We start from the raw sequence: 25,677 nt of genomic DNA, 5'->3' as shown, positions 1-25,677 counted from the left end.
CCAGAGTCTCCTCAGCAAGAATCTCTGCTTCTTATCTCTGTACTTCCAAAGCAGAAGGCTAACTGTCACAGCTGTGGTATATCTGGGGGAGAGCATTACTGCAGGAGTGGGGACTCCCCCATATCTTCTGCCAGACCCAGCATATTCTCCTACACCCATCGTTTACCCGCTCCCCTCTCCAATTGCCCATCAGTACTAAAGGTAGCCTTTGCCCCAAACTTCTGCCACCGCTGGTCTTCACCTGCCCTCCCAACAACCACTTTCAATTCCCTGTCACAGTTTCTCATAAAGGCCACCTCAAAACTGCAGCACACAGGGATATTTTAGCTCTCAGGGTTTTCCAGAGAGGAAAAGAAAAATACTTGCAAACCTGTCTTTCTTTTCCACTGCGAAATAGTCCTCCCTTCAATTAAAAAAGAAAGAAAGAAAAAAAGAAAGAAAAAGAAAGAAAGAAACAAAGAAAAAGAAAAAGAAAAAGAAAAAGAAAAAGAAAAGCCTATTTAGGGAAGTAAGGAAAGGCGGCTATGATCAGGGAAAAGAAAAAGTTCACCGAAGAAGTGAATATCAAAGTAGGTGGAGGTTGAGCAGGGATAGGGAAGGGCGTAGAGGCAACGGAATTCCGACTTCTTGGGCTCTCCCCTAAAGCAGATATTCTCGATAAATAAGATTCAAAAATTGGAGCAGTGGTATGCCATGGCTCATTTGGATTTTGATTCTAGCTGATTCCAGAAGGAGGCTCCTAACCCGGGTCCCCAAACTGTTTCCTAGTCCTGGGCCCAGGAAGCAGGGCTGGCCCAAGAAGAGCCTGGTAGCTGCCAGGGAATTGCGGTGCCTTTTCTCTCACAGTCTGCAGCTTCCTCTCTCCTACCGGAGACAAGGCGCGTTCCTAACGTTCTGGGACTGAACTGATGCTTCTGGGAAACGAAACCAAACTGCTCTAAGTTTCCAGCTCGGGCTTTTTTTCTTTCCCGCTATCTACGCTATCTCCAGCCCTGGCGCGGCGCGAGGCGGGGCCAGGAGCTGCGGCGGCGGAAATGGCCGGGAGGGCGCCAGTACAAGGGGGCTCTATGCGGCGCGCGCCCCGCCCCGCCCCGCTTGCGCCCTGCCGCGACTGCGGACCGGCGGGCTGGGCGGGGCGGGCGCTGACCGCCGTCTCCTTGCGTCCCGCAGGCTGGGAGCTCGCGCCGCCGCGCCCGAGCCGCCGGCGATGATCACCTAGGAGGCTGGCGCGGTCAGGCGCGAGCGGCGGAGGAGCCGGGCGCGGCGACACGCGGCCATGGAGCGGGATCTGGCGGCGGCGGCGGCCCAGGAGCCCGGGTCCCCGGGTCGTCGCCGTCGTCGGCGGCGGCGTGGGGACGGCAGGACGCGCGTGGTGCGCTCCAACCTGCTGCCGCCCCCGGGCGTCGAGGACCCCGCGGCGGGCGCGACCAAGGGTGCGCGGCGGCGGCGGCGCGGGGGCACCCAGCACCTGGCAGACAACCGGCTCAAGACCACCAAGTACACTTTACTGTCCTTCCTGCCCAAGAACCTGTTCGAGCAGTTCCACCGCCTGGCAAATGTGTACTTCGTCTTCATAGCGCTGCTCAACTTCGTGCCGGCGGTGAATGCCTTCCAGCCCGGCCTGGCGCTGGCACCCGTGCTCTTCATCCTGGCTGTCACGGCCTTCAAGGACCTGTGGGAGGACTACAGCCGCCACCGCTCGGACCACGAGATCAACCACCTGGGCTGCCTTGTCTACAGCCGGTGAGTTGGGCGCTCGGAGCAGTGGAGCGCGGGGTCAGTTAAGGGCCACGGCTCTCTGATAACTTGGTGTTGGGCTCTGTGTGAATGACACCGGGCGGGGTGTGCCCAGAGAGCCGTTCGAGTGGGGGCGAAGGGTCCGACTTCCATTGCTCCTGGGAGCGCGGGGGGTACCCTGTCCCTGATTGCTTGGCACTGAGATGCCGCGTCCGAACCAGAATGATCCCAGGACTGGAATCCAGCGGCCGCTGGGCGTCCTCATCCCCACCGCTCCCGCCTTTTAAGTAAAAAGGAGGGAAATCCATCCCCCGTCCCCCCACCGCCCCCCCCCACCCCCCGTGCTCTGGTTTGAAGTCCTAGCCCCAGTCTTCCATGAGGCTGTCTAGGATAGGTTGTTTAACAAGTTTAGCAACCAACCCAGGTACCTAAAGCTCAGGCTTAGGTAACATCTCTTCTTGGAACAACAGTGAAACTGCCACCAAGTTTTGGTGTGACCAGCACAGACATATTAAAAAAGCAGAGGTAATAATAGCAGCTGCCATCCATTGATGTGAGCTGTGAGCAGGCCACCCACTGAGCACCATTCCATAGTTGACTGTTTATTGTTAATTTTCTAAAAATTAGCCCGTTTCTAAACGTAAAGACTGAGGCTTTGAGGGGTTTTCCAGCCCTGCCCATGGTTGGTATTGGGGAATGTCGTTCCATTGGGCTTTTTCTCACTCCCTGCACCTTCCCAGAGTTTTGAACCCTCAGGCTCGGAGTGACTGGTGTCTTTTCTCCCTTTAGACTATCCATCCCCAAAGAGCCACTCCAGATCCATCTTGGAGCTGTGCCCAGTAGCTGAGCCCACCTCAACAATCCAACCCCTCAGGAAGGCAGATGGTCTGGACTTCTCTCCAAAGCTCATCCCATCTTTCCCTCCTCTTCACTTTGCTTGAATCCTGGTGTAGGGGGCTGATGTGGGCCGCTGAGTTAAGGACATTACTCTTGTCTGGCTTCTGTCCCATGTGAGGGGCTTCTAGGAAATACCTTGTGCTCTCAGTGGCAGATTGTTCCCCTAAAAGGTGGGAGTCATGGTTATTCCTACTTTTTAGAATAACTTAGATGCAGAGTTGTATTTCTGACCCTCCCAGCAACATTGGTTGTGCTTCATACTTATTTTACAAATGAGTAAACTGAGGTTCAGAGAAGTTAAGTAACTTGCCCAAGGCCACACAGCTGCTATGTAGTGAAGTGGTACTGGAATTTAACCCAGGTCTTGTCAGTTTTACAGCTTTTCCAACATTGTGGTGCTTGTGCTTCTTAAATTTATATAAAAATTACTTGAGGAGTTTGTTAAAAATTACAACTCTCAGGCTCCCATCGCCAGTGTTTCTGACCAAACCCATCTGGGATTGGACCCAGGAATCTGAGTGTTTAATTAGCACAGAAGTGATGCTTATTTAATGATGTCTCATACTTTGAGTAATGCTCTCTTGTTCTCAAGGGGCACCCACTGCCCAGTAGGCAAGCATGATGTGGATAGGGCTGTGGGATTTCCTGGCTCTTGTTCACAAGAAGCCTGAGGTTAATAAGGGAGGGGGCATCTATTACACAGACATCCTGTGTCCCTAGTGTGAGGATTCTGGGAGCTGTACATCTGCCTTCTGCAAGACAGAACTCTGTTGGGACTGTCGCAGGTTTGAGTCTTCACACACACCACTTCCTGTTATTAGTGAGCCAGTAGCTCCGGTAGCCTCCTTTTCAGAAATACTTAGGCCTCAGGAAATATAGTATATTTTCAGTTGACAGAGTGTTTTTAATCCATTAAGTCATTTGACCCTTAAAACCACCATCACCCCAAATGTGCAGATGAGAAAATAGAGTGGGACCCAAACGCAGTTCTCTTTACTTGACTTCAAAAGGTTTCATAGCATTTTGAAACCTTCATCTTCCCCTTGGACCACACCTGTCCATGTTCTCCTCACCTTCTACCCTGACCAGACTGGGATTCTTAAATAATCAGTACAGCCCTCAGGGGCAGGTCCTCAGAGATAATGGTGCTTTCAGGAGAAGTTGCTAAATGTCTCCCAGCTCCCAAGTTGAATTTCTTGAATGCTTTCCTGGGCAGAGAAGGGGCCCTCTCCTTAGGAAGGTCCCATGTGCAAGAGGGGTGGTAGCTGTTTGTGGAGACGAAGACTATCTGGAGGATAGTCATCCTTGTTCAGAAGCCAAACTCTTCCAGGCCTAGAAAGTCTGTGATTGGTGTTCTTAGGACTGAGCTGTGAGTAATGTGGATTTCTGAGCCCTCCCCTGTCCTCTGAGAATGGTGACTTGTGCACCCATTGCATTCCAGGCTGTGTGTAGCTGCCTTGAAAGTTCTGTGCTTTGACTCAAACCAGTGCCCTGAGTTGCTCCTCACCATGTCAGGCCCTAGCCACACCCTGGGATAGAAAAGGAGGAGGCTGGGTCTCGCCTGGAGCTTACTGTGGGGACTGATTGCACTATGCAGGACGTGTCCATGGACTGGGGCCAGGACAAGGCTCCTAGCCTAGCATTGCAGGATGCAGGTGAGGAGAGGCCTCCCAGAGGAGGGCATGAGTGAGGACCAGGGAGCATGTGGCCAGACAAGGGGTGGGAAGGGCAGATGCCACAGTTGAGAGAACACAGGATGGTGGTGGTGGTGGTGGGGCACGTGACAGGGTCAGGGCAGCCTAAGACTGCAGCCAGGCCATAATTTTTTTTTTTTTGGGGGGGAGGGGGGTAAGGTGCATTCTTGAAGCCCAGGATCTCAGGTACCTGGCATTGGGACCAGCCAGAGTGGCCCAGAAGATGACTTATTTTATGTCAGGCCAAAGTTTGTTCCGTGCCTTTGGTTACTAGAGAGACAATGGGAAGCACAGTTGTGAGCAGTCAAGGTCTGTTCTGTGCTGCATCATTTCTCTGGTTGATGTGCAGAGGGGTGTTTAGTCAAAGCATGTGTAAATGCAGAGGGTGAGCAAAGTTTAGTTGGGGAAGTCTTATCTGCTGACACCGTCTCTGGATGGTGGCTTCTTTTGGACATGTCTGTGTTATGACTGTAGCCTGCAGTGTGTCAGTTATTTATGTGGTGTTTCTCTCAGTAACATAGTCCTAGGGTTCCTTCTTTATGAGAATCCCCATCAGACTTGTGAGAAATGCAACTTCCCCAGCCCCCACCCCATGCTTTCTAGCCTGTGGAGGTGGGAAAGCTGGTGTCTTCATCAAAGCTTTGTTAACACACAGAAGTTTGAGAAGCAGTCCTTTGCTTCCATGTCCTGAGCCCATTGTATCCTCTCATGGATTTCATACTGTGGTATTTAGAAAAATTCTCCTGAGCCATGCTCAGTGGGATGAGAGAGATAGAGAGGTGGGTGATCTTGGGGGTCGGGTCCTATCAGTGACCTCCCAGCTGGTAGAAATGGTCAGTTTGAGCATCACGCATTTGTGGTCTAGTGGGTTGGGGAGGGTGTAGAAAGGCCTTCTTGGTCATACAGACCACTTTGGTGCTGGCTGCGGCTGGCCAGAGGGTCCACAGGTGGAAAGAAAGGGGGCTTACTGAGCAGCCATCTGGGACAAGGCTGGTGTCACCAGAGGCCTGGGCTGAGAGGGGAACAAATGGTTGAAGGGTGCAAGATTGGCAGGGCTGAAGGAGGAGAGGACATGGGAACACAGAATCAGCCTAGAGAGTGGTGATGGGGGCAGGAAAGCAGAGAATAGTTGTCTGAGAAGGACATTGATAAGGAAGTTGAAGAAGCAACATTCCGAGAAGGGAATATTGCCCAGGAGAGCCAAAGGGAAGAAGCAGGGACCATGCATGTAAGAAAGCACTCTCATCCTTGTCTTCTTTTTAAGGGAAGTGGGTAATACTTCATTAAACAAGAAAACCTGCTCCCTGCTCGCAGAAACAGAGCAGGTCTCCTAAGGGTACAACTTGAGGTGGGGGTGCTGCATAAGCCCCCTGCCTCACCTGCACTCTGTTTCCTAAGTTGTCAAGTGGGCTGTTGAACCCAGGTCTGCATTCCCCTTCTGGCTCCCTTGTCCTGTGACCCTTTGCTCCATACTCTGCCTGAGTCATTGTATAATGTTTCCCCCCCTTTTGCCTCCATTCCCTTTGTAATGACTTAAATATAGTCTTTTTAAAAAATTTTTTTAATTTAATTTTTTAAATTTACATACAAATTAGTTAGCATATAGTGCAACAATGATTTCAGGAGTAGATTCCTTAATGCCACTTACCCATTTAGCCCATCCCCCCTCCTACAACCCCTCTAGTAACCCTCTGTTTGTTCTCCATATTTAAGAGTCTCTTATGTTTTGTCCCCCTCCCTGTTTTTATATTATTTTTGCTTCCCTTCCATCATGTTCATCTGTTCTGGGTCTTACAGTCCTCATATGAGTGAAGTCATATGATATTTGTCTTTCTCTGACTAATTTCACTTAGCATAATACCCTCCAGTTCCATCCATGTAGTTGCAAATGGCAAGATTTTATTCTTTTAATTGCCGAGTAATACCGCATTCATCCATCAATGGCATTCATCCATCGGTGGACATTCTTCTTTATCCATTCATCTATCAATGGACATTTGGGCTCTTTCCATACTTTGACTATTGTTGATAGTGCAGCTATAAACATTGGGGTGCATGTGCCCCTTCGAAACAGCATACTTGTACCCCTTGGATAAATACCTAGTAGTGCAATTGCTGAGTTGTAGGTTAGTTTTGTTTTTAATTTTTTGAGGAACCTCCATACTGTTTTCCAGAGTGGCTGCATGAGCTTGCATTCCCACCAGCAATGCAAAAGAGATCCTCTTTCTCCCCATCCTTGCCAACATCTGTTGTTGCCTGAGTTGTTAATGCTAGCCATTCTGACAGGTGTAAGGTGGTATCTCATTGTGGTTTTGATTTGTATTTCCCTGTTGATGAGTGATGTGGAGCATTGTTTCATGTATCAGTTGGGCATCAGCATGTCTTCTTTGGAGAAGTGTCTATTCATGTCTTTTGCCCATTTCTTCACTGGATTATTTGTTTTTTGGGTGTTGAGTTTGGTAAGTCCTTTATAGATTTTGGATACTAACCCTTTATCTGATATGTCATTTGCAAATATCTTCTCCCATTCCGTCGGTTGCCTTTTAATTTTTCTGATTGTTTCCTTCACTGTACAGAAGCTTTTTATTTTGATGAGGTCCCAATAGTTCTTTTTTGCTTTTATTTCCCTTGCCTCCGGAGATGTGTTGAGTACGAAGTTGCTGTGGCCAAGATCAAAGAGGTTTTTGCCTTTCTCCTCAAGGATTTTAATGGCTTCCTGTCTTACATTTAGGTCTTTTACCATTTTGGTTTATTTTTGTGTATGGTGTAAGAAAGTGGTCCAGGTTCATTTTTCTGCATGTCGCTGTCCAGTTTTCCCAGCACCACTTGCTGAAGAGACTGTCTTTATTCCATTGGATATTCTTTCCTGCTTTGTCAAAGATTAGTTGGCCATACGTTTGTGGGTCCATTTCTGGGTTCTCTATTCTGTTCCATTGATCTGAGTGTCTGTTCTTGTGCCAGTACCATACTGTCTTGATGATTACAGCTTTGTAGTATAGCTTGAAGGCCAGGATTTTGATGCCTCCTGCTTTGGTTTTCTTTTTCAAGATTGCTTTGGCTATTCAGGGCTTTTCTGGTTCTATACAAATTTTAGGATTTTTTTGTTCTAGCTTTGTGAAGAATGCTGGTGTTATTTTGATAGGGATTGCATTGAATGTGTAGATTGCTTTGGGCGATATCTACATTTTAACAATATTTGTTCTTCCTATCCAGGAGCATGGAATATTTTTCCAATTTTTTGTGTCTTCTTCAATTTCTTTCATAAGCTTTCTATAGTTTTCAGTGTATGGGTTTTTCACCTCTTTGGTTAGATTTATTCCTAGGTTTTTTATGGTTTTTGGTGCAATTGTAAATGGGATCGATTCCTTGATTTCTCTTTCTGTTGCTTCATTGTTGGTGTATAGGAATAAAGCCGATTTCTGTGCATTGCTTTTATATCCTGCAACTTTGCTGAATTCATGACTCAGTTCTAGCAGCTTTTTGGTGGAATTTTTTGGGTTTTCTATATAGAGTATCATATCATCTGTGAAGAGTGAAAGTCTTAGCAGAGGCTAAGACTTCCAATACTATGTTGAAAAACAGTGATGAGAGTGGACATCCCTGTCTTGTTCCTGACCTTAGGGGGAAAGTTCTCAGTTTTTCCCCATTGAGGATGGTACTAGCGTTGGGTCTTTCTTATATGGCTTTTATGATCTTGAGGTATGATCCTTCTATCGCTACTTTTTTGAGGGTTTTTATCAAGAAAGTATGCTGTATTTTGTCAAATGCTTTCTCTGAATCTATTGAGAGGATCACATGGTTCTTGTCCTTTCTTTTATTGATGTGATGAATCATGTTGTTTTGTGGATATTGAACCAGCCCTGCGTCACAGGTATAAACCTACTTGGTCATGGTGAATGATGTTTTTACTGTATTGTTGGATTCAGTTGGCTAATATCTTGTTGAAGATTTTTGCATCCATGTTCATCAGGGAAATTGGTCTATACTTCTCCTTTTTAGTGGAGTCTCTGTCTGGTTTGGGAATCAGGGTAATACTGGCTTCATAGAAAGAGTTTGGAAGTTTGTCTTCCATTTCTATTTTTTGGAACAGCTTCAAGAGAATAAGTGTTAACTCTTCCTTAAATGTTTGGTATAATTACCCTGGAAAGTCATCTGGCCCTGGACTCTTGTTTTTTGGGAGAGTTTTGGTTACTAATTCGATTTCCTTACTGGTTATGGGTCTGTTCAAGTTTTCTATTTCTTCTGTTTCAGTTTTAGTAGTATATATGTTTCTAGGAATTTTTCCATTTCTTGCAGATTGTCCATTTTATTGGCATATAATTGCTTATAATATTCTCATATTATTGTTTTTATTTCTGCTGTGTTGGTTGTGATCTCTTTCATTTTGATTTTATTTATTTGGGCCTTTCCTTTTTCTTTTTGATCAAACTGGCTAGTGGTTTATCAATTTTGTTAATTCTTTCAAAGAACCAGCTTATGGTTTCATTGATCTGTTTTGTGTTTTTGGTTTCAATAGCATTAATTTCTGCTCTAATCTTTATTATTTCCTGTCTTCTGCTGGTTTGGGGTTTTATATGCTGTTCTTTTTCCAGCTCTTTAAGGCATAAGGTTAGGTTGTGTACTGAGATCTTTCTTCCTTCTTTAGGAAAGTCTGGATTGGTATGTCCTTTCTTCTTATGACTGCCTTTGCTGCGTCCCAGAGGTTTTGGGTTGTGGTGTTATCATTTTCATTAGCTTCCATATACTTTTTCCTCTTTAACTTCTTGATTAGCCCATTCATTCTTTAGTAGGATGTTCTTTAGTCTCCAAGTATTTGTTACCTTTCCAAATTTTTTCTTGTGGTTGATTTCGAGTTTCATAGTGTTGTGGTCTGAAAATTTGCATGGTATGATCTCGATCTTTTTGTACTTGCTGAGGCCTGATTTGTGTCCCATTATGTGGTCTATTCTGGAGAACGTTCCATGTGCTCTGGAGAAGAATGTATATTCTTAATGTATCTGTTAAGTCCATCTGGTCCAGTGTGTCATTCAAAGCCATTGTTTCCTTGTTGAATTTTTTCATTAGATGATCTGTACATTGCTGTGAGTGGGGCATTGAAGTCTCATACTACAATGGTATTACTATCAATGTGTTTCTTTATGTTTGTGATTTATTGATTTATATATTTGGGTACTCTCACATTTGGCACATAAATGTTTACAATTGTTAGGTCATCTTGGTGGATAGACTCCTTGATTATGATATAATGCCCTTCTGCATCTCTTGATATAGTCTTTATTTTAAAGTCTAGATTGTCTGATATAAGTATGGCTACTCTGGTTTTCTTTTGTTGACCATTAGCATGATAGGTGGTTCTCCATCCCCTTAGTTTTAATCTGAAGGTGTCTTTAGGTCAAAGTGGGTTCTTGTAAACAGCGTATAGATGAATCTTGTTTTCTTATTCATTCTGTTACCCTATGTCTTTTGATTGGAGCATTTAGTCCTTTGACGTTTAGAGTGAGTACTGAAAGATATGAATTTATTGCCATTATGTTGCTTGTAGAGTTGGAGTTTCTGGTGGTGTTCTCTGGTCCTTTCTAGTCTTTGTTGCTTTTGGTCTTCATTTGTCTTTTTTTTTTTTTTTTTCATCTTTTCTCCCCTCAGAGAGGCCCCCTTAAAATTTCTTGCAAGGCTGGTTTAGTGGTCACAAACTTTTTTGATTTTTGTTTGTCTGAGAAACTTTTTATCTCTCCTTCTATTTTGAATGACAGCCTTGCTGGATAAAGAATTCTTGGCTGCATATTTTTCTGATTCAGCACATTGAATACATCCTGCCACACTGCCACACTCCTTCGTGGCCTGCCAAGTTTCTGTGGATAGGTCTGCTGCAAAACTGATCTGTCTTCCCTTGTAGGTTAAGGACTTTTTTTTTTCCCTTGCTGAGTTCATGATTTTCTCCTTGCCTGAGTATTTTGTGATTTTACTATGATATGCCTTGTTGATAGTTGTTTTTTGTTGAATCTAACAGGAGTTGTCTGTGCTTCCTGGATTTTGATGTCTGTGTCTTTCCCCAGGTTAGGAAAGTTTTCTGCTGTGATTTGCTCACGTAACCCTTCTACCCCTATTTCTCTCTCTTCGTCTTCTGGGACTCCTATAATTCTGATGTTGTTCCTTTATAATGAGGCACTGATTTCTCTTATTCTTAAATCATGCTCTTTTGCCTTAATCTCCCACTTTTTTTTTCTGCTTCATTATTCTCCATAAATTTGCCCTCTATATTGCTGATTCTGTGTTCTGCCTCATCCATCCTTGCCACGGCAGCATCCATTCAAGATTGCAGCTCAGTTGTAACATTGTTTATTTCATCCTGACCAACTTTTACTTCTTTTGTCTCTGTGCAAAGGGATTTTAATGTTTTCAACTCCAGCTAGTATTCTTATTATCATGATTCTAAATTCTGGTTCAGACATCTTGCTTGTATCTGTGTTAGTTAAGTCTCTGGCTGTCATTTCTTTCTGCTCTTTCTTTTGGGGTGAATTCCTTCATTTCATCATTTTGAAGGGAGAAAAAGAATTAATGAGGTTAAAAAAATTAAAATTAAAAAAATTTAAAATTAAAAAATTAAAAACAAACACACAAAAAGAAATCAAATAAATGATGCTTGATCCTAGGTGTGTTTTGGTCTGGCTGTTGAAAGGGGCTTGATAGATTAGAGAAAAAAGGGGAAAGAAAAAAAAAGGAAATTGTTTGCAACTTTGAATAAATGAATACGGTGAAGTAGAGTAAAATGAAATGATGGAGGTAAAATAGAATTTGAAAAAAAATTACACAAAAGTAAAAAATATAGTAGAAAAAATTAAAGAAAAATATTTTTAATAAAAATAGAAAATAAAAATGAGTTTCTTCTCTTTCTGTATTTAAGAAATGAAAAGAAACAAGAGAAAAAAAACCGAAAGAAAATTGAATAGATCAACCTGCAAACAGACTGAAATATGACTGAAATTACTTTGTTTTCCCCTAGAAGTCAAACTATGAAGTGCTTTATAGTCCATAAACTAAGCAGGCGGAGAGACTTCTGTTCCTGAAGAGTGAGGTTGGCCCAGTTGGGCGGGGCTTAGTGTAATGGCTCCATTTTCCACTAGATGGCGCTGCTTAGCTTTCTGGGGTGGATTGTTGTGGCAATTGTAGGTGCGTGTGTGTGGGAGCAGTGAAAATGGCATCACCCAGCTACCCAGTTTCTAGTATGGGAACTCTGTTCTCCCCAATCAGCAGTCGCGCACCTGTCCTTTGTCCTCGGCTTCCTTCCACTCCCCACTTTTACACAGTCTGTGACCAAGCCCCAGGCAGACCCTCCCTCCTGAGTTTTGTCTCAGATGCAGCTGTTTTTCCCGATCCCTTACTTCTAAGGGACTGTGTCTTTGACCCATTCTGCCCCTCTGCAGGAGGGTCTCACCAAGCAATGGCTGGGTGTGGGCCGCATCCAGGAATGTTTGCAGGACCGTGCTGCTACTGATGCCCAGAGACGGGCTGGCACCCGACCCAGAAAAAGTCCATGAGATAGTGTAGCAGCAGCATCTTAGGGATTATGGAAAATCACAATACACATCTGGTACCAGGCTTCACCCTGAACGACGTTGCAGCACCAGTGGATGTGGTTGTTCTCCCCGGTCCACTGGGGCCTTGCCTTTGGGGTACCCACACAGCCTCTACCAGGTATTCTCCCATCGGGGGAACTGCCTCTCCCCATGTGGCCAGAAGACACCTGGACTCAACTCTCTTCCTGGGGATTCACTCTTCCCACCAGAGCACTGCCAGGTATTGAGCTGAGGAGTTTCAGACTCTGTGCTCCCCCTGTTTATAGTATTAATGGAATTTAAACCCTCTCCTTTCTCCCTTTTTAGTTCAGGCCCTATGGCTGTTTATACTTTTCCACTTTCTCTCCAGCTGCTTTGCGGGGGGTGGGGGGGTGCTTTTTCCAGAGTCTTCCCCCCCCCCCCCCATCGTCTCTCTGCACGCAAAAGCAGCTCCCTGCCCTCTGCGGCTTCTCTCCCCCAGTTCACCTCTACCTGCTGTGTACCTGCTGAGTTCTGTGGTTCATGTTGTGCAGATCGTTGTATTAATCCTCAGATCAGTTTTCTAGGTGTGTAGGATGGTTCAGTGTTGGTCTAGGTGTATTTCATGGATGCAAAACACAGAAAAAAACTTCCATGCTGTTCTGCCATCTTGTCTCCTCCCCCCTGTAATGACTTAAATGACTTAGTCTTTTTTTTTTTTTAATTTTTTTTTTCAACGTTTATTTATTTTTTGGGGACAGAGAGAGACAGAGCATGAACGGGGGAGGGGCAGAGAGAGAGGGAGACACAGAATTGGAAACAGGCTCCAGGCTCTGGGCCATCAGCCCAGAGCCTGACGCGGGGCTTGAACTCCCGGACCAGGAGATCGTGACCTGGCTGAAGTCGGCCGCTTAACCGACTGCACCACCCAGGTGCCCCTAAATGACTTAGTCTTAATGACACCTTCCAATGTCTGTCTCCAGAATGGTGGAAACAGAGTTTCTGCATGAAATAATCTGAGATGACTTTTTCCAGAATCATTTGGGCTCTGTACTTGTATTTGAGTATGGTGCCTTGGTGTCTTTCCATTATCTTGTGGGAAAACAGGTAATCAAGGGGTACTCTAATGCTTATCTTGGAATTGCTCTAATTTTGTCTGTTCCCTTTCCTTTGATTCTCACTTCATTTCCCCAGCTCACTGGGTTTATCTGTCCCAACCTGCTTACCCTGGTCTTCATGATTTGTTTTTTCAGAAGAGCCTGAAATGAGACCCAGCAAAGTTTTCCTTTTGTTTTCTGTTCATTTATCTTGTCTTCCTTCTCCTTCTTTCCCTTTCCTGGGCAGGAAACATCTTGCCTTCATGCCAGCAGCAGAAACATCTTTTCCCTGGAAGCATAGCAACTTTATCTTATTTGGAGTAAAAGATTCACAAAAGCAGACACCAGGATAAGATCCAGGAGACAGGAACATGCTCAGATAATGAAAGTCCTCTTTAAGGCCCCTCACACATGCCAGGCTGGGGGACACTTGGATAATATTTGGACATTGCCATTCACCTGGTTTTTAGAAGTTGTTTTTCTTTTGACACCTGCCATGTGTCATTTGTGACTGCACTCATGGTTGTCAAGTTGTAGAAAAAGACCCTTTCTTTCCCTACAATCTTGGTTGCCTTCAGAAGGCAGTCTTGTTCATGGGGCAGTTCTTTTTTACTTGTTGATAGGAGACAAGTGTTTTGTACGTGTAATTCCATCTTAACCTAACAACAGCCATATTTTCACATCCCCATTTTTCACATATGAGAACACTGAGGCCATAACTTCATCTTGTCTTACCAATAGCCCCTTTACTTTTTACATCCCCTTTACTTTTTACACCCCCATTTCACAGATGGGGAAACTGAGGCTTTAAGAAATAGATAGCTTGCCTAAGTTCTCCCTCTTAGACAGCAGCACCACGGCTTAAGTCCACAGTTCTGCTCTGGCTGCACTTTTATTGTTATTTTTGTACTTGCAACCCCTACCTGTAGGAGAAGTAAGCCTCATTTTTTAAAAAATAGTTGAAAATGTTATTCACTTCAAAGTACTTTCTAATTTTCCTTATGATTTCTCCATTGACCCATTAGATATTTAGGAATGTCTTAATTTCTGCATGTTTGTGCATTTTCCAAATTTCTTTCTGTTATAGATTTCTAATTTCATTCTATTCGCACATACAGAGAATTGCACTTGTAATGAACCATCCTTCAGTTTCAACAGTTAGCAGCTCATGGCCAACATTGGTTTGTCCTACCCACTCCCTCTTTCCCTTTTATTTTTTTTTTTAATTTTTTTTCAACGTTTATTTATTTTTGGGACAGAGAGAGACAGAGCATGAACGGGGGAGGGGCAGAGAGAGAGGGAGACACAGAATCAGAAACAGGCTCCAGGCTCTGAGTGGTCAGCACAGAGCCCGATGCGGGGCTCGAACTCATGGACCGCGAGATCGTGACCTGGTTGAAGTCAGACGCTTAACCGACTGCGCCACCCAGGAGCCCCTTTCCCTTTTATTTTGAAGCACATCCCAGATAGTTTTTTCTGTAAATGCTTCATTATTTATCTTTAGAAAAGCAATGACTCATTTCATTTCATTTCATTTCATTTCATTTCATTTCATTTTTAAATGTTTATTTAAAACAGAGAGAGCAAGTGAGAGAGAGCGGGGAGGGTCAGAGAGAGGGAGAAAGAGAATCCCAAACAGGCTCTGCACTGTCAGCACAGAGCCCAATGTGGGGCTTGATCCCAAATCAAGAGTCGGAGGCTTAACCGACTGAGCCATCCAGGTGCCCCTAATTTTTATTATTTTTAAAGATCTTATTTTTAAGTGATCTCTACACCCAATGTGGGGCTTAAACTCAACAACCCTGAGATGAAGAGTTGTATGCTCTACTGACTAAGCCAGCCAGGTACCCTGCAATGTTTTTAAAACTAAACTGCAGTATAATTATTATACCTAAATTTATATTCTTTAATACTATTAAGCCTCTAATCTGTGTTCAGATTTTCACTTGTCTCATAAATACCATATATTTTTTTTTCTATCTGTATGTTTGAATGAGACCCAAATAAGGTCTCACTGTGATTGGCTGATAGATCTTTTAGGTCTCCGTTAATCTGTGGACATCCCCCTCTTAAACCATTTCTTTCTCATTTTCCTCCTTGCAATTTGTTTTGAAGAAATTGAGTTATTTATACTGTAGATTTTCCCTTGGCCTGAATATTGCCTCTTACTTTCCTGCGATATCACGTGACATGTTCTGTGGGCAGTAATTCCTGTTTAGTGTAGATTGGTCTGGATGCTTTGTCAGAACTTCCTCAGGTACAGATTTGGTTTTCTTTTCTTTTTTTGGTCAAAACCACATTCATAGATGGTGTTGTGCACTTCTATCAAGAGGAACATAATATTCCTTTGTCCCTCTTTTTCTGGTGTTAGCAGCCATTGATGACCGTTGCCTACATCCATTAATTTGTTACTGGATGCCAAATGTTGATGATCTAATTCTTTCATTTATTATTGGGAATACTTTTATCAAAAGACCCTTCGCCTCATCAACTACCTGGTTTCCTAGTGGTACAGATCATAGGAAAAGAGAGATAAGTGCTCAGTTTGGATCCCCAGGATCTTCTGATGGGAACCAATTGGCTTTCTAAAATTTTTAACCTTATTTTGATATAATTTGTAGGAAAGTTGCAAAAATAGTGCAGAATTCCTGTATATGCCTTATCTACCTTCTTCTAACTATAACATTTTACTTAACTGTACTACAGTGGTAAAAAACTAAGAAATTAACATTAGCACAAAGCTATTAAGTTTTTTAAAAATTCAGATTTGAACAGTTTTTCCTTTAATGCTTTCTGGAGTGGGTCAGTTCTTTTGCATATTGATCCTGTATCCTGCCACCTTGCTAATTCATTTATCAGTGCTAGTACTTGCTTTGTGGATTCCTTAGGATTTTCTCTAAACAATCATGTCTTGTTCCTGAGATGAGAGAGAAACATTCAGTCTTTTCCCATGAAATATGGTGCTAGCTTTGGCTTTTATATAAATGCCTTTATCAGGTTGAGGAAGTTCCCTTCTATTCCTACCTTGCTGAACTTTTTTTTTCTTTTAAATAGAGTGTTAGATTTTGTTAAATGCTGTTTTTCATCTAGTGGCATGATAATGTGGCTTTTGTCCTTTATTAAATTAATACAGTGTATCACACTGATTGATTTTCATATGTTAAAACTGTTTTGCTTTTGGGGCGCCTGGGTGGTTCAGTCGGTTAAGCGGCCGACTTTGGCTCAGGTCATGATCTCGCCGTCCGTGAGTTCGAGCCCCGCATCGGGCTCTGTGCTGACAGCTCAGAGCCCGGAGCCTGTTTCAGATTCTGTGTCTCCCTCTCACTGACCCTCCCCCGTTCATGCTCTGTCTCTCTCTGTCTCAAAAATAAATAAACGTTAAAAAAATAAAAAAATAAAAAAGTTTTGCTTCTTGGGATCAGTCCTACATGGTCATGGAGAATATTCCTTTATAATTTGTTGGATTCAGTTTAACAGTATTTGCTGAACCTTTTTGCATCTCTATATTATAGGGGATATTGGAGTGTGTGGGTATCTTTGGTTTTGCTCTAAAGAAAACACTATAATGGCTTCATTGCTACTATTCTCATTTTTGGAAGAGTTTGTGAAGAGTTGGTATTAATTTTTCACTAAATGTTTGGAAGAATTCAACATTGAAGAGTACTTTAGGCTTTCCTTTGTGGAGAGTTTGAAAATCACTAGTTCAATCTCAATACTTGTTAGAGGTACATTCAGATGTTCTGTTTCTTAAGTCAGTTGTGGTACATTTTATGTTCCTAGGACATCCATTTCATCTAAATTTATCTTATTTGTTGGCATACAACTGTTCATAATCATCCCTTATAATTCTTTTTATATCTGTAAGATTGGTAGTGATGTATCATCTTTTATTACTAATTTTAACAATGTGAGCTTTCTTAATTTTGCTTGGTTATTCTAGCTAAAGATTTTACGATTCTTTTGATCTTGTCAAAGAACCAACTTTTTTGTATTGTTGATTTTTCTCTATTTTTCTATTCTCTATTTATTTCTACTCTAATATTTATTATTTCCTTCCTTCTGTTTGCCTTAGGTTTAGTTTGATCTTTTTATAGGTACTCAAGGTAGGAGGTTAGGCTATTTTTTTGAGACATTTTTTCTTTGTTAATGTAGGTATTGACAGCAATAATTTCCCTGTAGGAACTACTTTAATTGCATTCCGTAACACTGGATGTATCATATTTTCATTTTTCTTTGTCTCAATATTTTCCAGTTTCCCTGGTGATTTTTTTCCTTGACCAATTGGTTATTTAGTAATGTCTTGTTAATTTTCACATTTGTGAAGTTTTCAAATTTCTTTCTGTTACTCATTTCTAATTTCATTCGATTGAAATACTTTGTGTGATATAAATCCTTTAAATATTTTGAGACTTGTTTCATGATCTAATCTCAGAAATGTTCCCTGTGTACTTGAGAAAAATGTATATTCTGTTGTATAGATATCTAGCTGATTTACTGTTCTGTCTAGCTGATTTACTTATTTTAAAACATATTTTTAGTGTTTATTTTTGAGAGAGAGAGAGTGAGCAAGGGTTGAGAGAAGAGGACAAAGGATCCAAAGCTGGCTTTGTGCTGACAGCCGAGTGCTGGATGCAGGGCTTGAACTCATGAACCATGAGATCATGATCTGAGCTGAAGTCAGAGGCTTAACCAACTGAGCCACCCAGGCTCCCTGGTCTAGTTGATTTAAAATGTTATTTACATTTTCTATTTCCTTGTTGATCTTCTGCCTACTGGTTTAGTCATCTTTGAAAGTAGGGTGTTTAAAGTTTCCCAACTCTTGTTGAATTGTTTTTCTCCTTCCACTTCTGTTAGCTTTTGCTTCGTGTGTTTTGGGGCTGTCAGATACATAGGTTTTTAAGATTTTTATGTGTTAATGATGGATTGATACTTTTATTATTATAAAATGCATTTCTTTTTCTATACCAATTCTTGTATTAAAATTTATTTTATCTAAAATTAATATAGCTACTCCAGCTTTCTTGGTTACTGTTTCCATGGTATATCTTTTCTTATCCTTTTACTTTCAACCTATTTTTGTCTTTGAATCTAAAGTGTTTGTCTTGAAGTTGGCATATAATTGAGTTATGTATTTCAAAAATTTTATTCTTGCAATTTTTGCTTTTTGATTGCCTTTTGATTAACATCTGATGTAATTTCTGACAAGGTAGGATTTATGTTTGCCAATTTGCTATGTGATTTCTATACATGTGATTTCTTACATGTTTCTGTTCCATAGACCTCTGTTACTGCTTTCTTTAAGTAAATACATTTTTAGTGTACCATTTTAATTCCTTGTTGTTTCTTTTTTTTATATTTATGTGCTACAGGAATTATAAGTAGCATCTTAATTTAAAATAATGTAGTTCACATTAATACTAACAGTTTCCTAGTGTTTAGAAAATTTGGTCAGTATAATTCTATTTTCTCCCCCTCCTTGGTGCTATTAGTATCCTATAAATTTACATCTTTATACATTATAAGTCTATCAACACAGATTTATAATTATTGCTCTATGGCATTGTCTTTTAAATCCACATAGGAGAAGAGACAATTATGAAAAAATACGCTTGTCTTTTTTGCCTCAACTGGTGTATCACCTTCAGGTAACTGCAATGTTGAACAGTTGCTGCTTATTATTTTCAATGGATGCCCTGGGTATAGGGCTTTTCCCATAGAGCGAGGTCCAAATCAGCTCCAGTAACAACACTGCTCTGGGGTTGGGACTTTTTGAGGAACTCTGAACTCCATGTACCTTTTCTGGTGGCATCAGGCCAGGTGATTTTCATAGGTACTGTGGAGCTAGGGAGAGGGGGATGGGAATAGGTCAAGTTAAAATACCACAAATCCTAGTATGGTTATTGAGGTTCAACGGTTTTTCTTGAATAAACTCTGCTCAGCTTGTGGCTAGCCTTACTTGTTAAAATCCAGGCTTCTGAAAAAGTTAGTTTGGAAATTTTGCCAGTGTTGCTCTTATGGAGAAGCCAATTTATATGGAGGTCCTCATTTGCCATTCTGGCATTCCCACCTACTGGTCAGTTATTTTATACAATTTCCCTTAGCTTGTGTTGGTGTGTTTCTCATTATTAGATTGAGACTGGCTTTTTGGCAGGAATACTACTGAAGTGTTGCCTTCTCACTATATGATATCAGGGCGTATATGATGTCCATATATCTTTTATTGATGACACTAATTTTGATCTCTTAGTTAGGATGGTGTCTGCTGGGTTTTTCCATTGTAGATTTATTATTTTTCCTGTTGTAAAAAATAAGTATCTTAGGGTAGATATTTTGAGACTATGTAGGTATCTTACTTCTCAAAATTTTGCCCTCCAATTTTAGGACCCGGAGGTGGATCTTGCCTGCAGTAATAATTGTGGTGGTGTTCTAATGGTGACTTTCCCCCTACCTCTTTCCTTCTGTATTTATGAAGTAGAATTCTTGGAAGAGCCATTTTTTTTTCCTTCTTCATTGTTAATTTACTCATTTATTCATATAGGTGCAGACTAGCAGATGTTTATTCTGTAGGTTGTGATTGAATACTGTTGTAATTTTCGTTATTGCTCACTTTGTTCCAGCTTTGGTGATTGGGAGCTCTCTCAGTCAGGCTTTTCTGTTCCTTGACATGTCCCTAACCTTTCTTGAGCTCTTTCTTACTTTCTTACTCTATAAGATATTCCAGTTTTATCTTCTATTTTCTTTACTCTGGTTCTAGAATTAATCACTTTTCCTAAGGGGCATTTAGCTTTTAAAAGTTTGTTATTTACTATGGATTTATTTACTATGAAATTCATAGATTTATTTACTTATTTTTAGTATTTGTTTATTTCTGAGAGAGAGAGAGAATGTGCGCACAAGTAGAGGAGGGGCAGAGGGAGAGAGGGAGACACAGAATCCAAAGCAGACTCTGGGCTCTGAGCTGTTAGCGCAGAGCCTGATGAGGGGCTCGATCTCATGGATTGTGAGATCATGATCTAAGCCCCAATGGGACGCATAACGAACTAGCCACCCAGGTGCTCCTGGAATTCATAGATTTAAATACAATCTATTGGTTTTGGGCTTATTGTGGTTATTATTGTAATATTCCCTGGTCAGTAGGAGCCAATCCAGTTGGCTCTTGAATCTTTTGACATAACTTTCACCCATTTCTTTTGGTCTGTATCCCTGGCTCATATTAAACATCTCCTAGCATACTTCTGGAACCTGAAAGGGCCTTCTTATTTTTTCCCCCAGTTTTATTGAAATATAATTGATATATAGCACTGCATCAATTTAATAGCACAAGGACTTGACTTACATATATTGTGAAACGATTAATGCAATAAGTTTAGTTAACATCCATCATGTCATACAGATATAAAAGCAAAAAGAAAGTTTTTTCTTTCTGATGAGAACTCTTAACAACTTTCAAATTTATACAACACAGTTTTTTTTAAGGTTTTTTTTTTTTTGAGAGTTTGTGGGAGAGCAGGGAAGGGGCAGAGAGATGGGGAGAGAGCATCCCAAGCAGGCTCTGTACTGTCAGCTCAGAGCCTGATGTGGGGCCTGAACTCATGAACTCATGAGTTTTTGATTTTTGTTTCCCTAATGATTAGTGATGTTGTACACCTTTATGTGTACCTGTTGACCATTTGTATTTCTTTCAAAAATGTGTGTTAAGATCCTTTGTTCATTTTTTTAATTGGATTGGAAGCCTTGTTGTTTTTTAATGCATTTCTTCTGTAGCTTTCAGTGGTTTCTGAAGCCCAGTGTCCTGGTTTTCCATGCTGTGGTATAGCTGGATCCTCTTCTAATGGTTATTTATTACTGTGATCATGAACTCTGCAAGTTCCATCTTCCTGGAAGGGGTCAGGTATCTCCTGTCTGGGGGCAGCACTGCCTCCAGATGTGCTTGCAAATACTTAGCTATCACAATGACTGCTGGTCTTCCTGGTATTTGGTATTCATGGGCCAGGGTGCTGAATGGTATGTGATATACTTGCTTTGCTCTGGATAGTCCCACCCTGTACAGAATTGTCCTGCCACCAAGGCCAGTTTAGGCCCTGGTTGAAAACATTTTTGGGAGACTTTTAAAGTAAGCTCTTATCTGTGTTTCTGGATTACTTGGGAAGATTGAGTAGGGGCTATGTAACATTAGGATCCTGCCCTTCACAATGGATTGCTCCAGTTGCTTGTTGAATCCCTGAAACAGGGGAGCCCAATGTACTTACTTGTACAAGACTTACCTTGCTATATATATAGTGCATTGAAAAAACTAATAGGAAAAAATGGAAATGCTGTGTTGATTTTGCTTTTTTAGAATACTCTTAGCTTGGCTTTCCTTGTTAGTTTGTTTTGCATTTTCCCGGAGTACAGTTTGTAGGCATTGCCTTGGATATACACTCTGTGGTTATTTTTTCCCTGGGAATACTGTATTTTGAAATACTTTGCCTACCAAACTATTTTCATTAGGTAACAACAAATTCTTCTGCCCATTTTAAGCCAAAGAGGGATAATTAAAACCCCTTCAGTAAGGTTTGAACCCTTGCCAACAGTTAGATGTGACAATGGTTAGATGCTGGGCAGGCTGCATCTCTCTTCAGCTCAGTGTCCTCATTTAAATAGGAGGGAGATTAAGTGAGATGATGCACAAAAGGTTGGAGCAATGCCAGGCAGGCAGGCAGGTGTTGAAGAGGTTATCCATAACTCATTATTATGATTATTACTGCTACTGTTGTTTCTATTGTTATTCAGATTTTTTGGTCAAAATGTTTCCTAACATTGTTTATTACACTGAAATTGATGTACTTCCAGCTCAAACAAGGAACTTTAAGTGTCATCTAGTCTGTGTGGTTTTATCATGGGTAAATGGGCAGTTTTTGGAAAGCATTTCAAAATATTGAAAGTACCTCATGGACTCCTAATAATCTAGGGATACCCTCGGTTGGCCCAAGTGTCTTCATAGAAATGCACTTCGCTGGAAAAGCGTTATAGAGAAATAGCAAAATTAAGGCATTATTTGCTTAGTAGAAAGCAGTGTGGTGTATTTTATGCATCTGATTTTATTATTGGATTTATTATTTTAAAAAAAGATTTTAAAAAAGCACATCAGGAGCGCCTGGGTGGCTTAGTCAGTTGGGTGACTGACTTCAACTCAGGTCATGATCTCGCAGTTTGTGGGTTCGAGGCCTGTGTAAGGCTCTGTGCTGAATGCTTGCTTGGAGCCTGGAGGCTGCTTCACATTGTCTCCTTCTCTCTTTACCCCTCCCCCATTTGTGCTCTGTCTCAGTCTGTCTCTCAAAAATCAATAAATGTAAAAAAAAATTTTTTAAACCCCACATCAGGTAAGTTTAATTCATTGATCCATTTAATGGTATCTTTGAAATTCTCATTTTTGCTTATTAACTGTTAGGAAAATTAAGAAAAAAAAAACCTAAAGTAAGTCTTTGGTTTTCAAAAGGAAAGTAAATCTTGAGCTGCCAGGACGCATTCCTCCAGAGATGTGCCAGGCAGGACTCCTCGGAAGAGTCCTTTCCGTGCGTTATGATCTGTGGTCTTAGAACACTCAAGACATTAGATCCATGTGGAAATCTGCCTTAGTTTTTACCCCCAATCAGGTTTTCCATCTTTCAGGAACTATAGGACTTTCCTAGAAAGGCCCCAGGGTGTGAAACAGACATGAGGGTGGTCTGGGTCTTAAAAGGTTGCCCCTTCCAATGCTCAGGACCCCCCCTGGGCATCCCGCTTCTCCAGTCTCTTCCTGTTTTTCTTCTCCCACCTCCAGTGCTTTTCTGAATGGAACCTTCTGCCCCCCAAAGGATCCAGTAACAGAGGGGTTAATGAAATGGAAGGAAACCCAGCTGTCACCAGACCACTGAACTGAGCCCTTTGTTCTCATTTCTCACCACTCTTTTATCCCACCCTTTGTTTTTGTATACTTCTAATAGCAGTTTTTTTTTGTTTTTGTTTTTGTTTTTTAATCAAGTTCAGAAGAGTCTGTGTTTGATTCCTCTTTTCCATCCTTTGTCAAAATGTGACCTTGGGATTCTTGACATATGTAGCAAGCCAGCTGTGGCTGGGGAGGCTAGCATGGCTGATGATGCTCAGTGGCATCCTGTCTGTGATGTCTGGGCTCATTGTTCCACCATTCCACCAGCCTCTTTCGGGTGGTCTTACCTAGCAGTTCAGTAAGTTGGTGGAGGGGGAGGCCCTGGGGCTTACTCCAAGGATGTGGCCATATCCTTTTTCTGTGCTGGGGCAGAGACACAGATGGGGCCTCTCCCCTCGCCCTGTGCCAAGTTGGACATCATTCTCATTTCAGTTATAGAATCCATCCACTCTTTCCATCTAGGTCATCTTCAATGCACAGTGGCTCGGGAAATCGATTGACTCCAAAATCTCAGAACAATCTGAGGCAAAAAGGCAATGCAGGAAGTGAGTGTTATTGGGAGGGGACAGTGGTTTCTCTTGGGATGCTTTCAGGACAGGCAAACCATTTTTAAACATAAATCCAAGTGATTCGTTTCAAAATGTCTCCTGTAAACGACAAATAAGGACAAATGTTTCCTGTCCATTCAACATTCTCAAGATACACATAGCATTTATTTATTTTCTTAAAAAGAGCACTTTTCTTAAATTGCCTGATGTTAGCTATGTCTTCTTCCTTGTGGCTAGTTGGTAGAAACCTAGGCTGTGCCATTCCATATTGTAATTGTTATCATCCTCATTCTTTTCTTCATTTTGCCGTGACAGACTTTAGTCAAACAGATGTGTGTGACTTTTCCTGGCACTTAACTGGCATTGTGACTTGCATTGTAACATTTTCCATGTACAGTTTTTCTTTTTTTGGAAAGAAAATCGTTGCCTTTAAGTGGGATGGAAAGTTTGATTCATTACATTGAAATCTGGTTGCTGCGTTGCCATCTGTAGCACCGTGGTGAGTGTGCTACGGCTGGGATGCCAAGCTTGCAGAGGCCCCTGGTGACCTTTCACATGGAAGAGGTGAGAACCAGAGTCCAGTGCTGTGGCAGGCCCCATGGATAGGAATGTCTTCAGGGGTTCTGTCTGTACTCACTGCTGATCATCATAAACCTCCTTGCTAATGGTCTTACTTTCTTTTTCCTCTCTTGGTTTCACATCCTGTTAATTCCTCTGTGAAGTGTCTGCGGATATAATGGGAATTCCTTCATAGTAAGGCCGTGGGGCTGGGAGAAGGGTGTGTGGATGGGTGGAGGGCGTATTGTGTCTGTAATTCTTGGCTCTGTTTCCAACTAGTGCATAGCATACAGTGACATCTTAAATCAGTCCCTGCTTCTTTAATTCTATGTTACCTTTGTCTTTTCATTGTCTATATTTGATGCTTTGGCAACTGGGATCTGGTTGACTCTGGAGGGGCAGCCCCTCCCAAGACCTGCCAGTTCCTAGAGAGAACAAAGGACTTGCCTGTGATTGTGTCTTTTTTATGCAAACCAACCAATCCATAGCCCACACTCACAACACTTCTTTATCAGGCCCACACTCAGGGCCACCATCCCCCTGCCCTAATCCCCCTGCCTTAATCAGCCCAGAGCCAGATGCCAGACAACTAGAGGCAGCCCCTATGCCCCAGAGCTGACTTAAGTTATTCCTAAGCCTGCTTATCCTGCCCTGTCCGTTCCTTCCAGTAGAAACCACAATAAAGGGTCTTGCCCATGTTTTCCCCTTGCTCCTAATGGACCCTAGTGCTTCTCTGTGTGACCTCGTGTGGTGTGATGTGCCCTTTCTTCTTGGGACTGTGAATGGCAAACTATATTTTCATTGTCACTCATCTCCTGATCTGTTGGTCTCACTGCACCTGAATAATAATAAACCGTCATTGAAGACACATACCCAGGAGCTACTCCCCTCAGGCCCTCTTCACTCTCTTTGTGTGTCTGACTTCACCTATCTTCACATCTACTCCTGCCTTTGTTGGTGCCTCACTTCTGGTCCTCCTTCCTCATCATCCCCAGAGCTGTATTTTTCAGTTTATAAATTTGTCTTTTCTTTGAATCTTGGAAACTACCAGTGAATTTAGACTCCATTGCATGCCAGACTGTAGCCCTGGACCTCCATGCATGGGACCCACGGTTTCAACTGCTCTGCACACACCTGTAGTCCCTTTGCACCCTGCCACCCTCAGCCCATCTCCAGCCTTTTTCTCTGAGACCTGGTAAGTGCTCTCTTCCTGCTGCCATCTGTGCCGGGAGCAGAAGTCCCTCCCGGGTACTCTGAGTATTCATGCTCTTCCCTGCTCCAGCTGTTCCTAAAGACATACTGCTCTGTCCTGCTCTCTGGGCCACTCTGGGACCAGCCAGTCTTTACTGTCCCTGTGGTTCTTGTTCTGGAGTAGGGTCTCAGCATCTCTGAGTGTATAGATGAGTGAGTGAACTAATCCTCATGATACAGAAGTCATGGCACAGTGAATGCCTGTTGGTGGAATAATGCCCCCCTAGAGATCCTAATCCCCAGAGTCTGTGACTGTTAAGTTACATGGTGCAGGGGAATTAAGATTGGTCATAGATGAAATGGCAGTTGCTAATGAACTGACCTTGAGATGGCAACATTATCTTGGCTTTTAATCAAATCGCAAGTTCTTAATGTAGAAGAAAAGAGGGCAGAAAGATGCAATGTGAGAAGGGCTCAAGAGCTCAAGAGCTGGCTTCAAGGATGGGAGAGGAGCCA

General features: G+C 42.3%; 1 protein-coding gene across 4 annotated transcripts in view; it reads left to right on the top strand.

Moving 5' to 3' along the window:
• The window catches only part of ATP10A (ATPase phospholipid transporting 10A (putative)), a 194,489-nt gene that overhangs the window by 919 nt on the left and 167,893 nt on the right, over positions 1 to 25,677 (top strand). Inside the window, exon 2 of one of the 4 annotated variants that reach the window (XM_023255028.2) lies at positions 1,171 to 1,743. In XM_023255028.2, the coding sequence (XP_023110796.2) occupies positions 1,277 to 1,743 (467 nt within the window). In that variant the 5' untranslated portion in view covers positions 1,171 to 1,276. Of the gene's footprint in view, positions 1 to 1,090; positions 1,744 to 25,677 lie in introns of those variants that run through there. The other 3 variants (XM_045058954.1, XM_045058955.1, XM_023255029.2) reach the window with 3 other exon arrangements.

The sequence above is a fragment of the Felis catus genome, chromosome B3 (assembly GCF_018350175.1).
Source record: "Felis catus isolate Fca126 chromosome B3, F.catus_Fca126_mat1.0, whole genome shotgun sequence".
Classification (NCBI taxonomy): domain Eukaryota; kingdom Metazoa; phylum Chordata; class Mammalia; order Carnivora; family Felidae; genus Felis; species Felis catus.
This window is presented reverse-complemented; position numbering and strand designations above follow the sequence as displayed.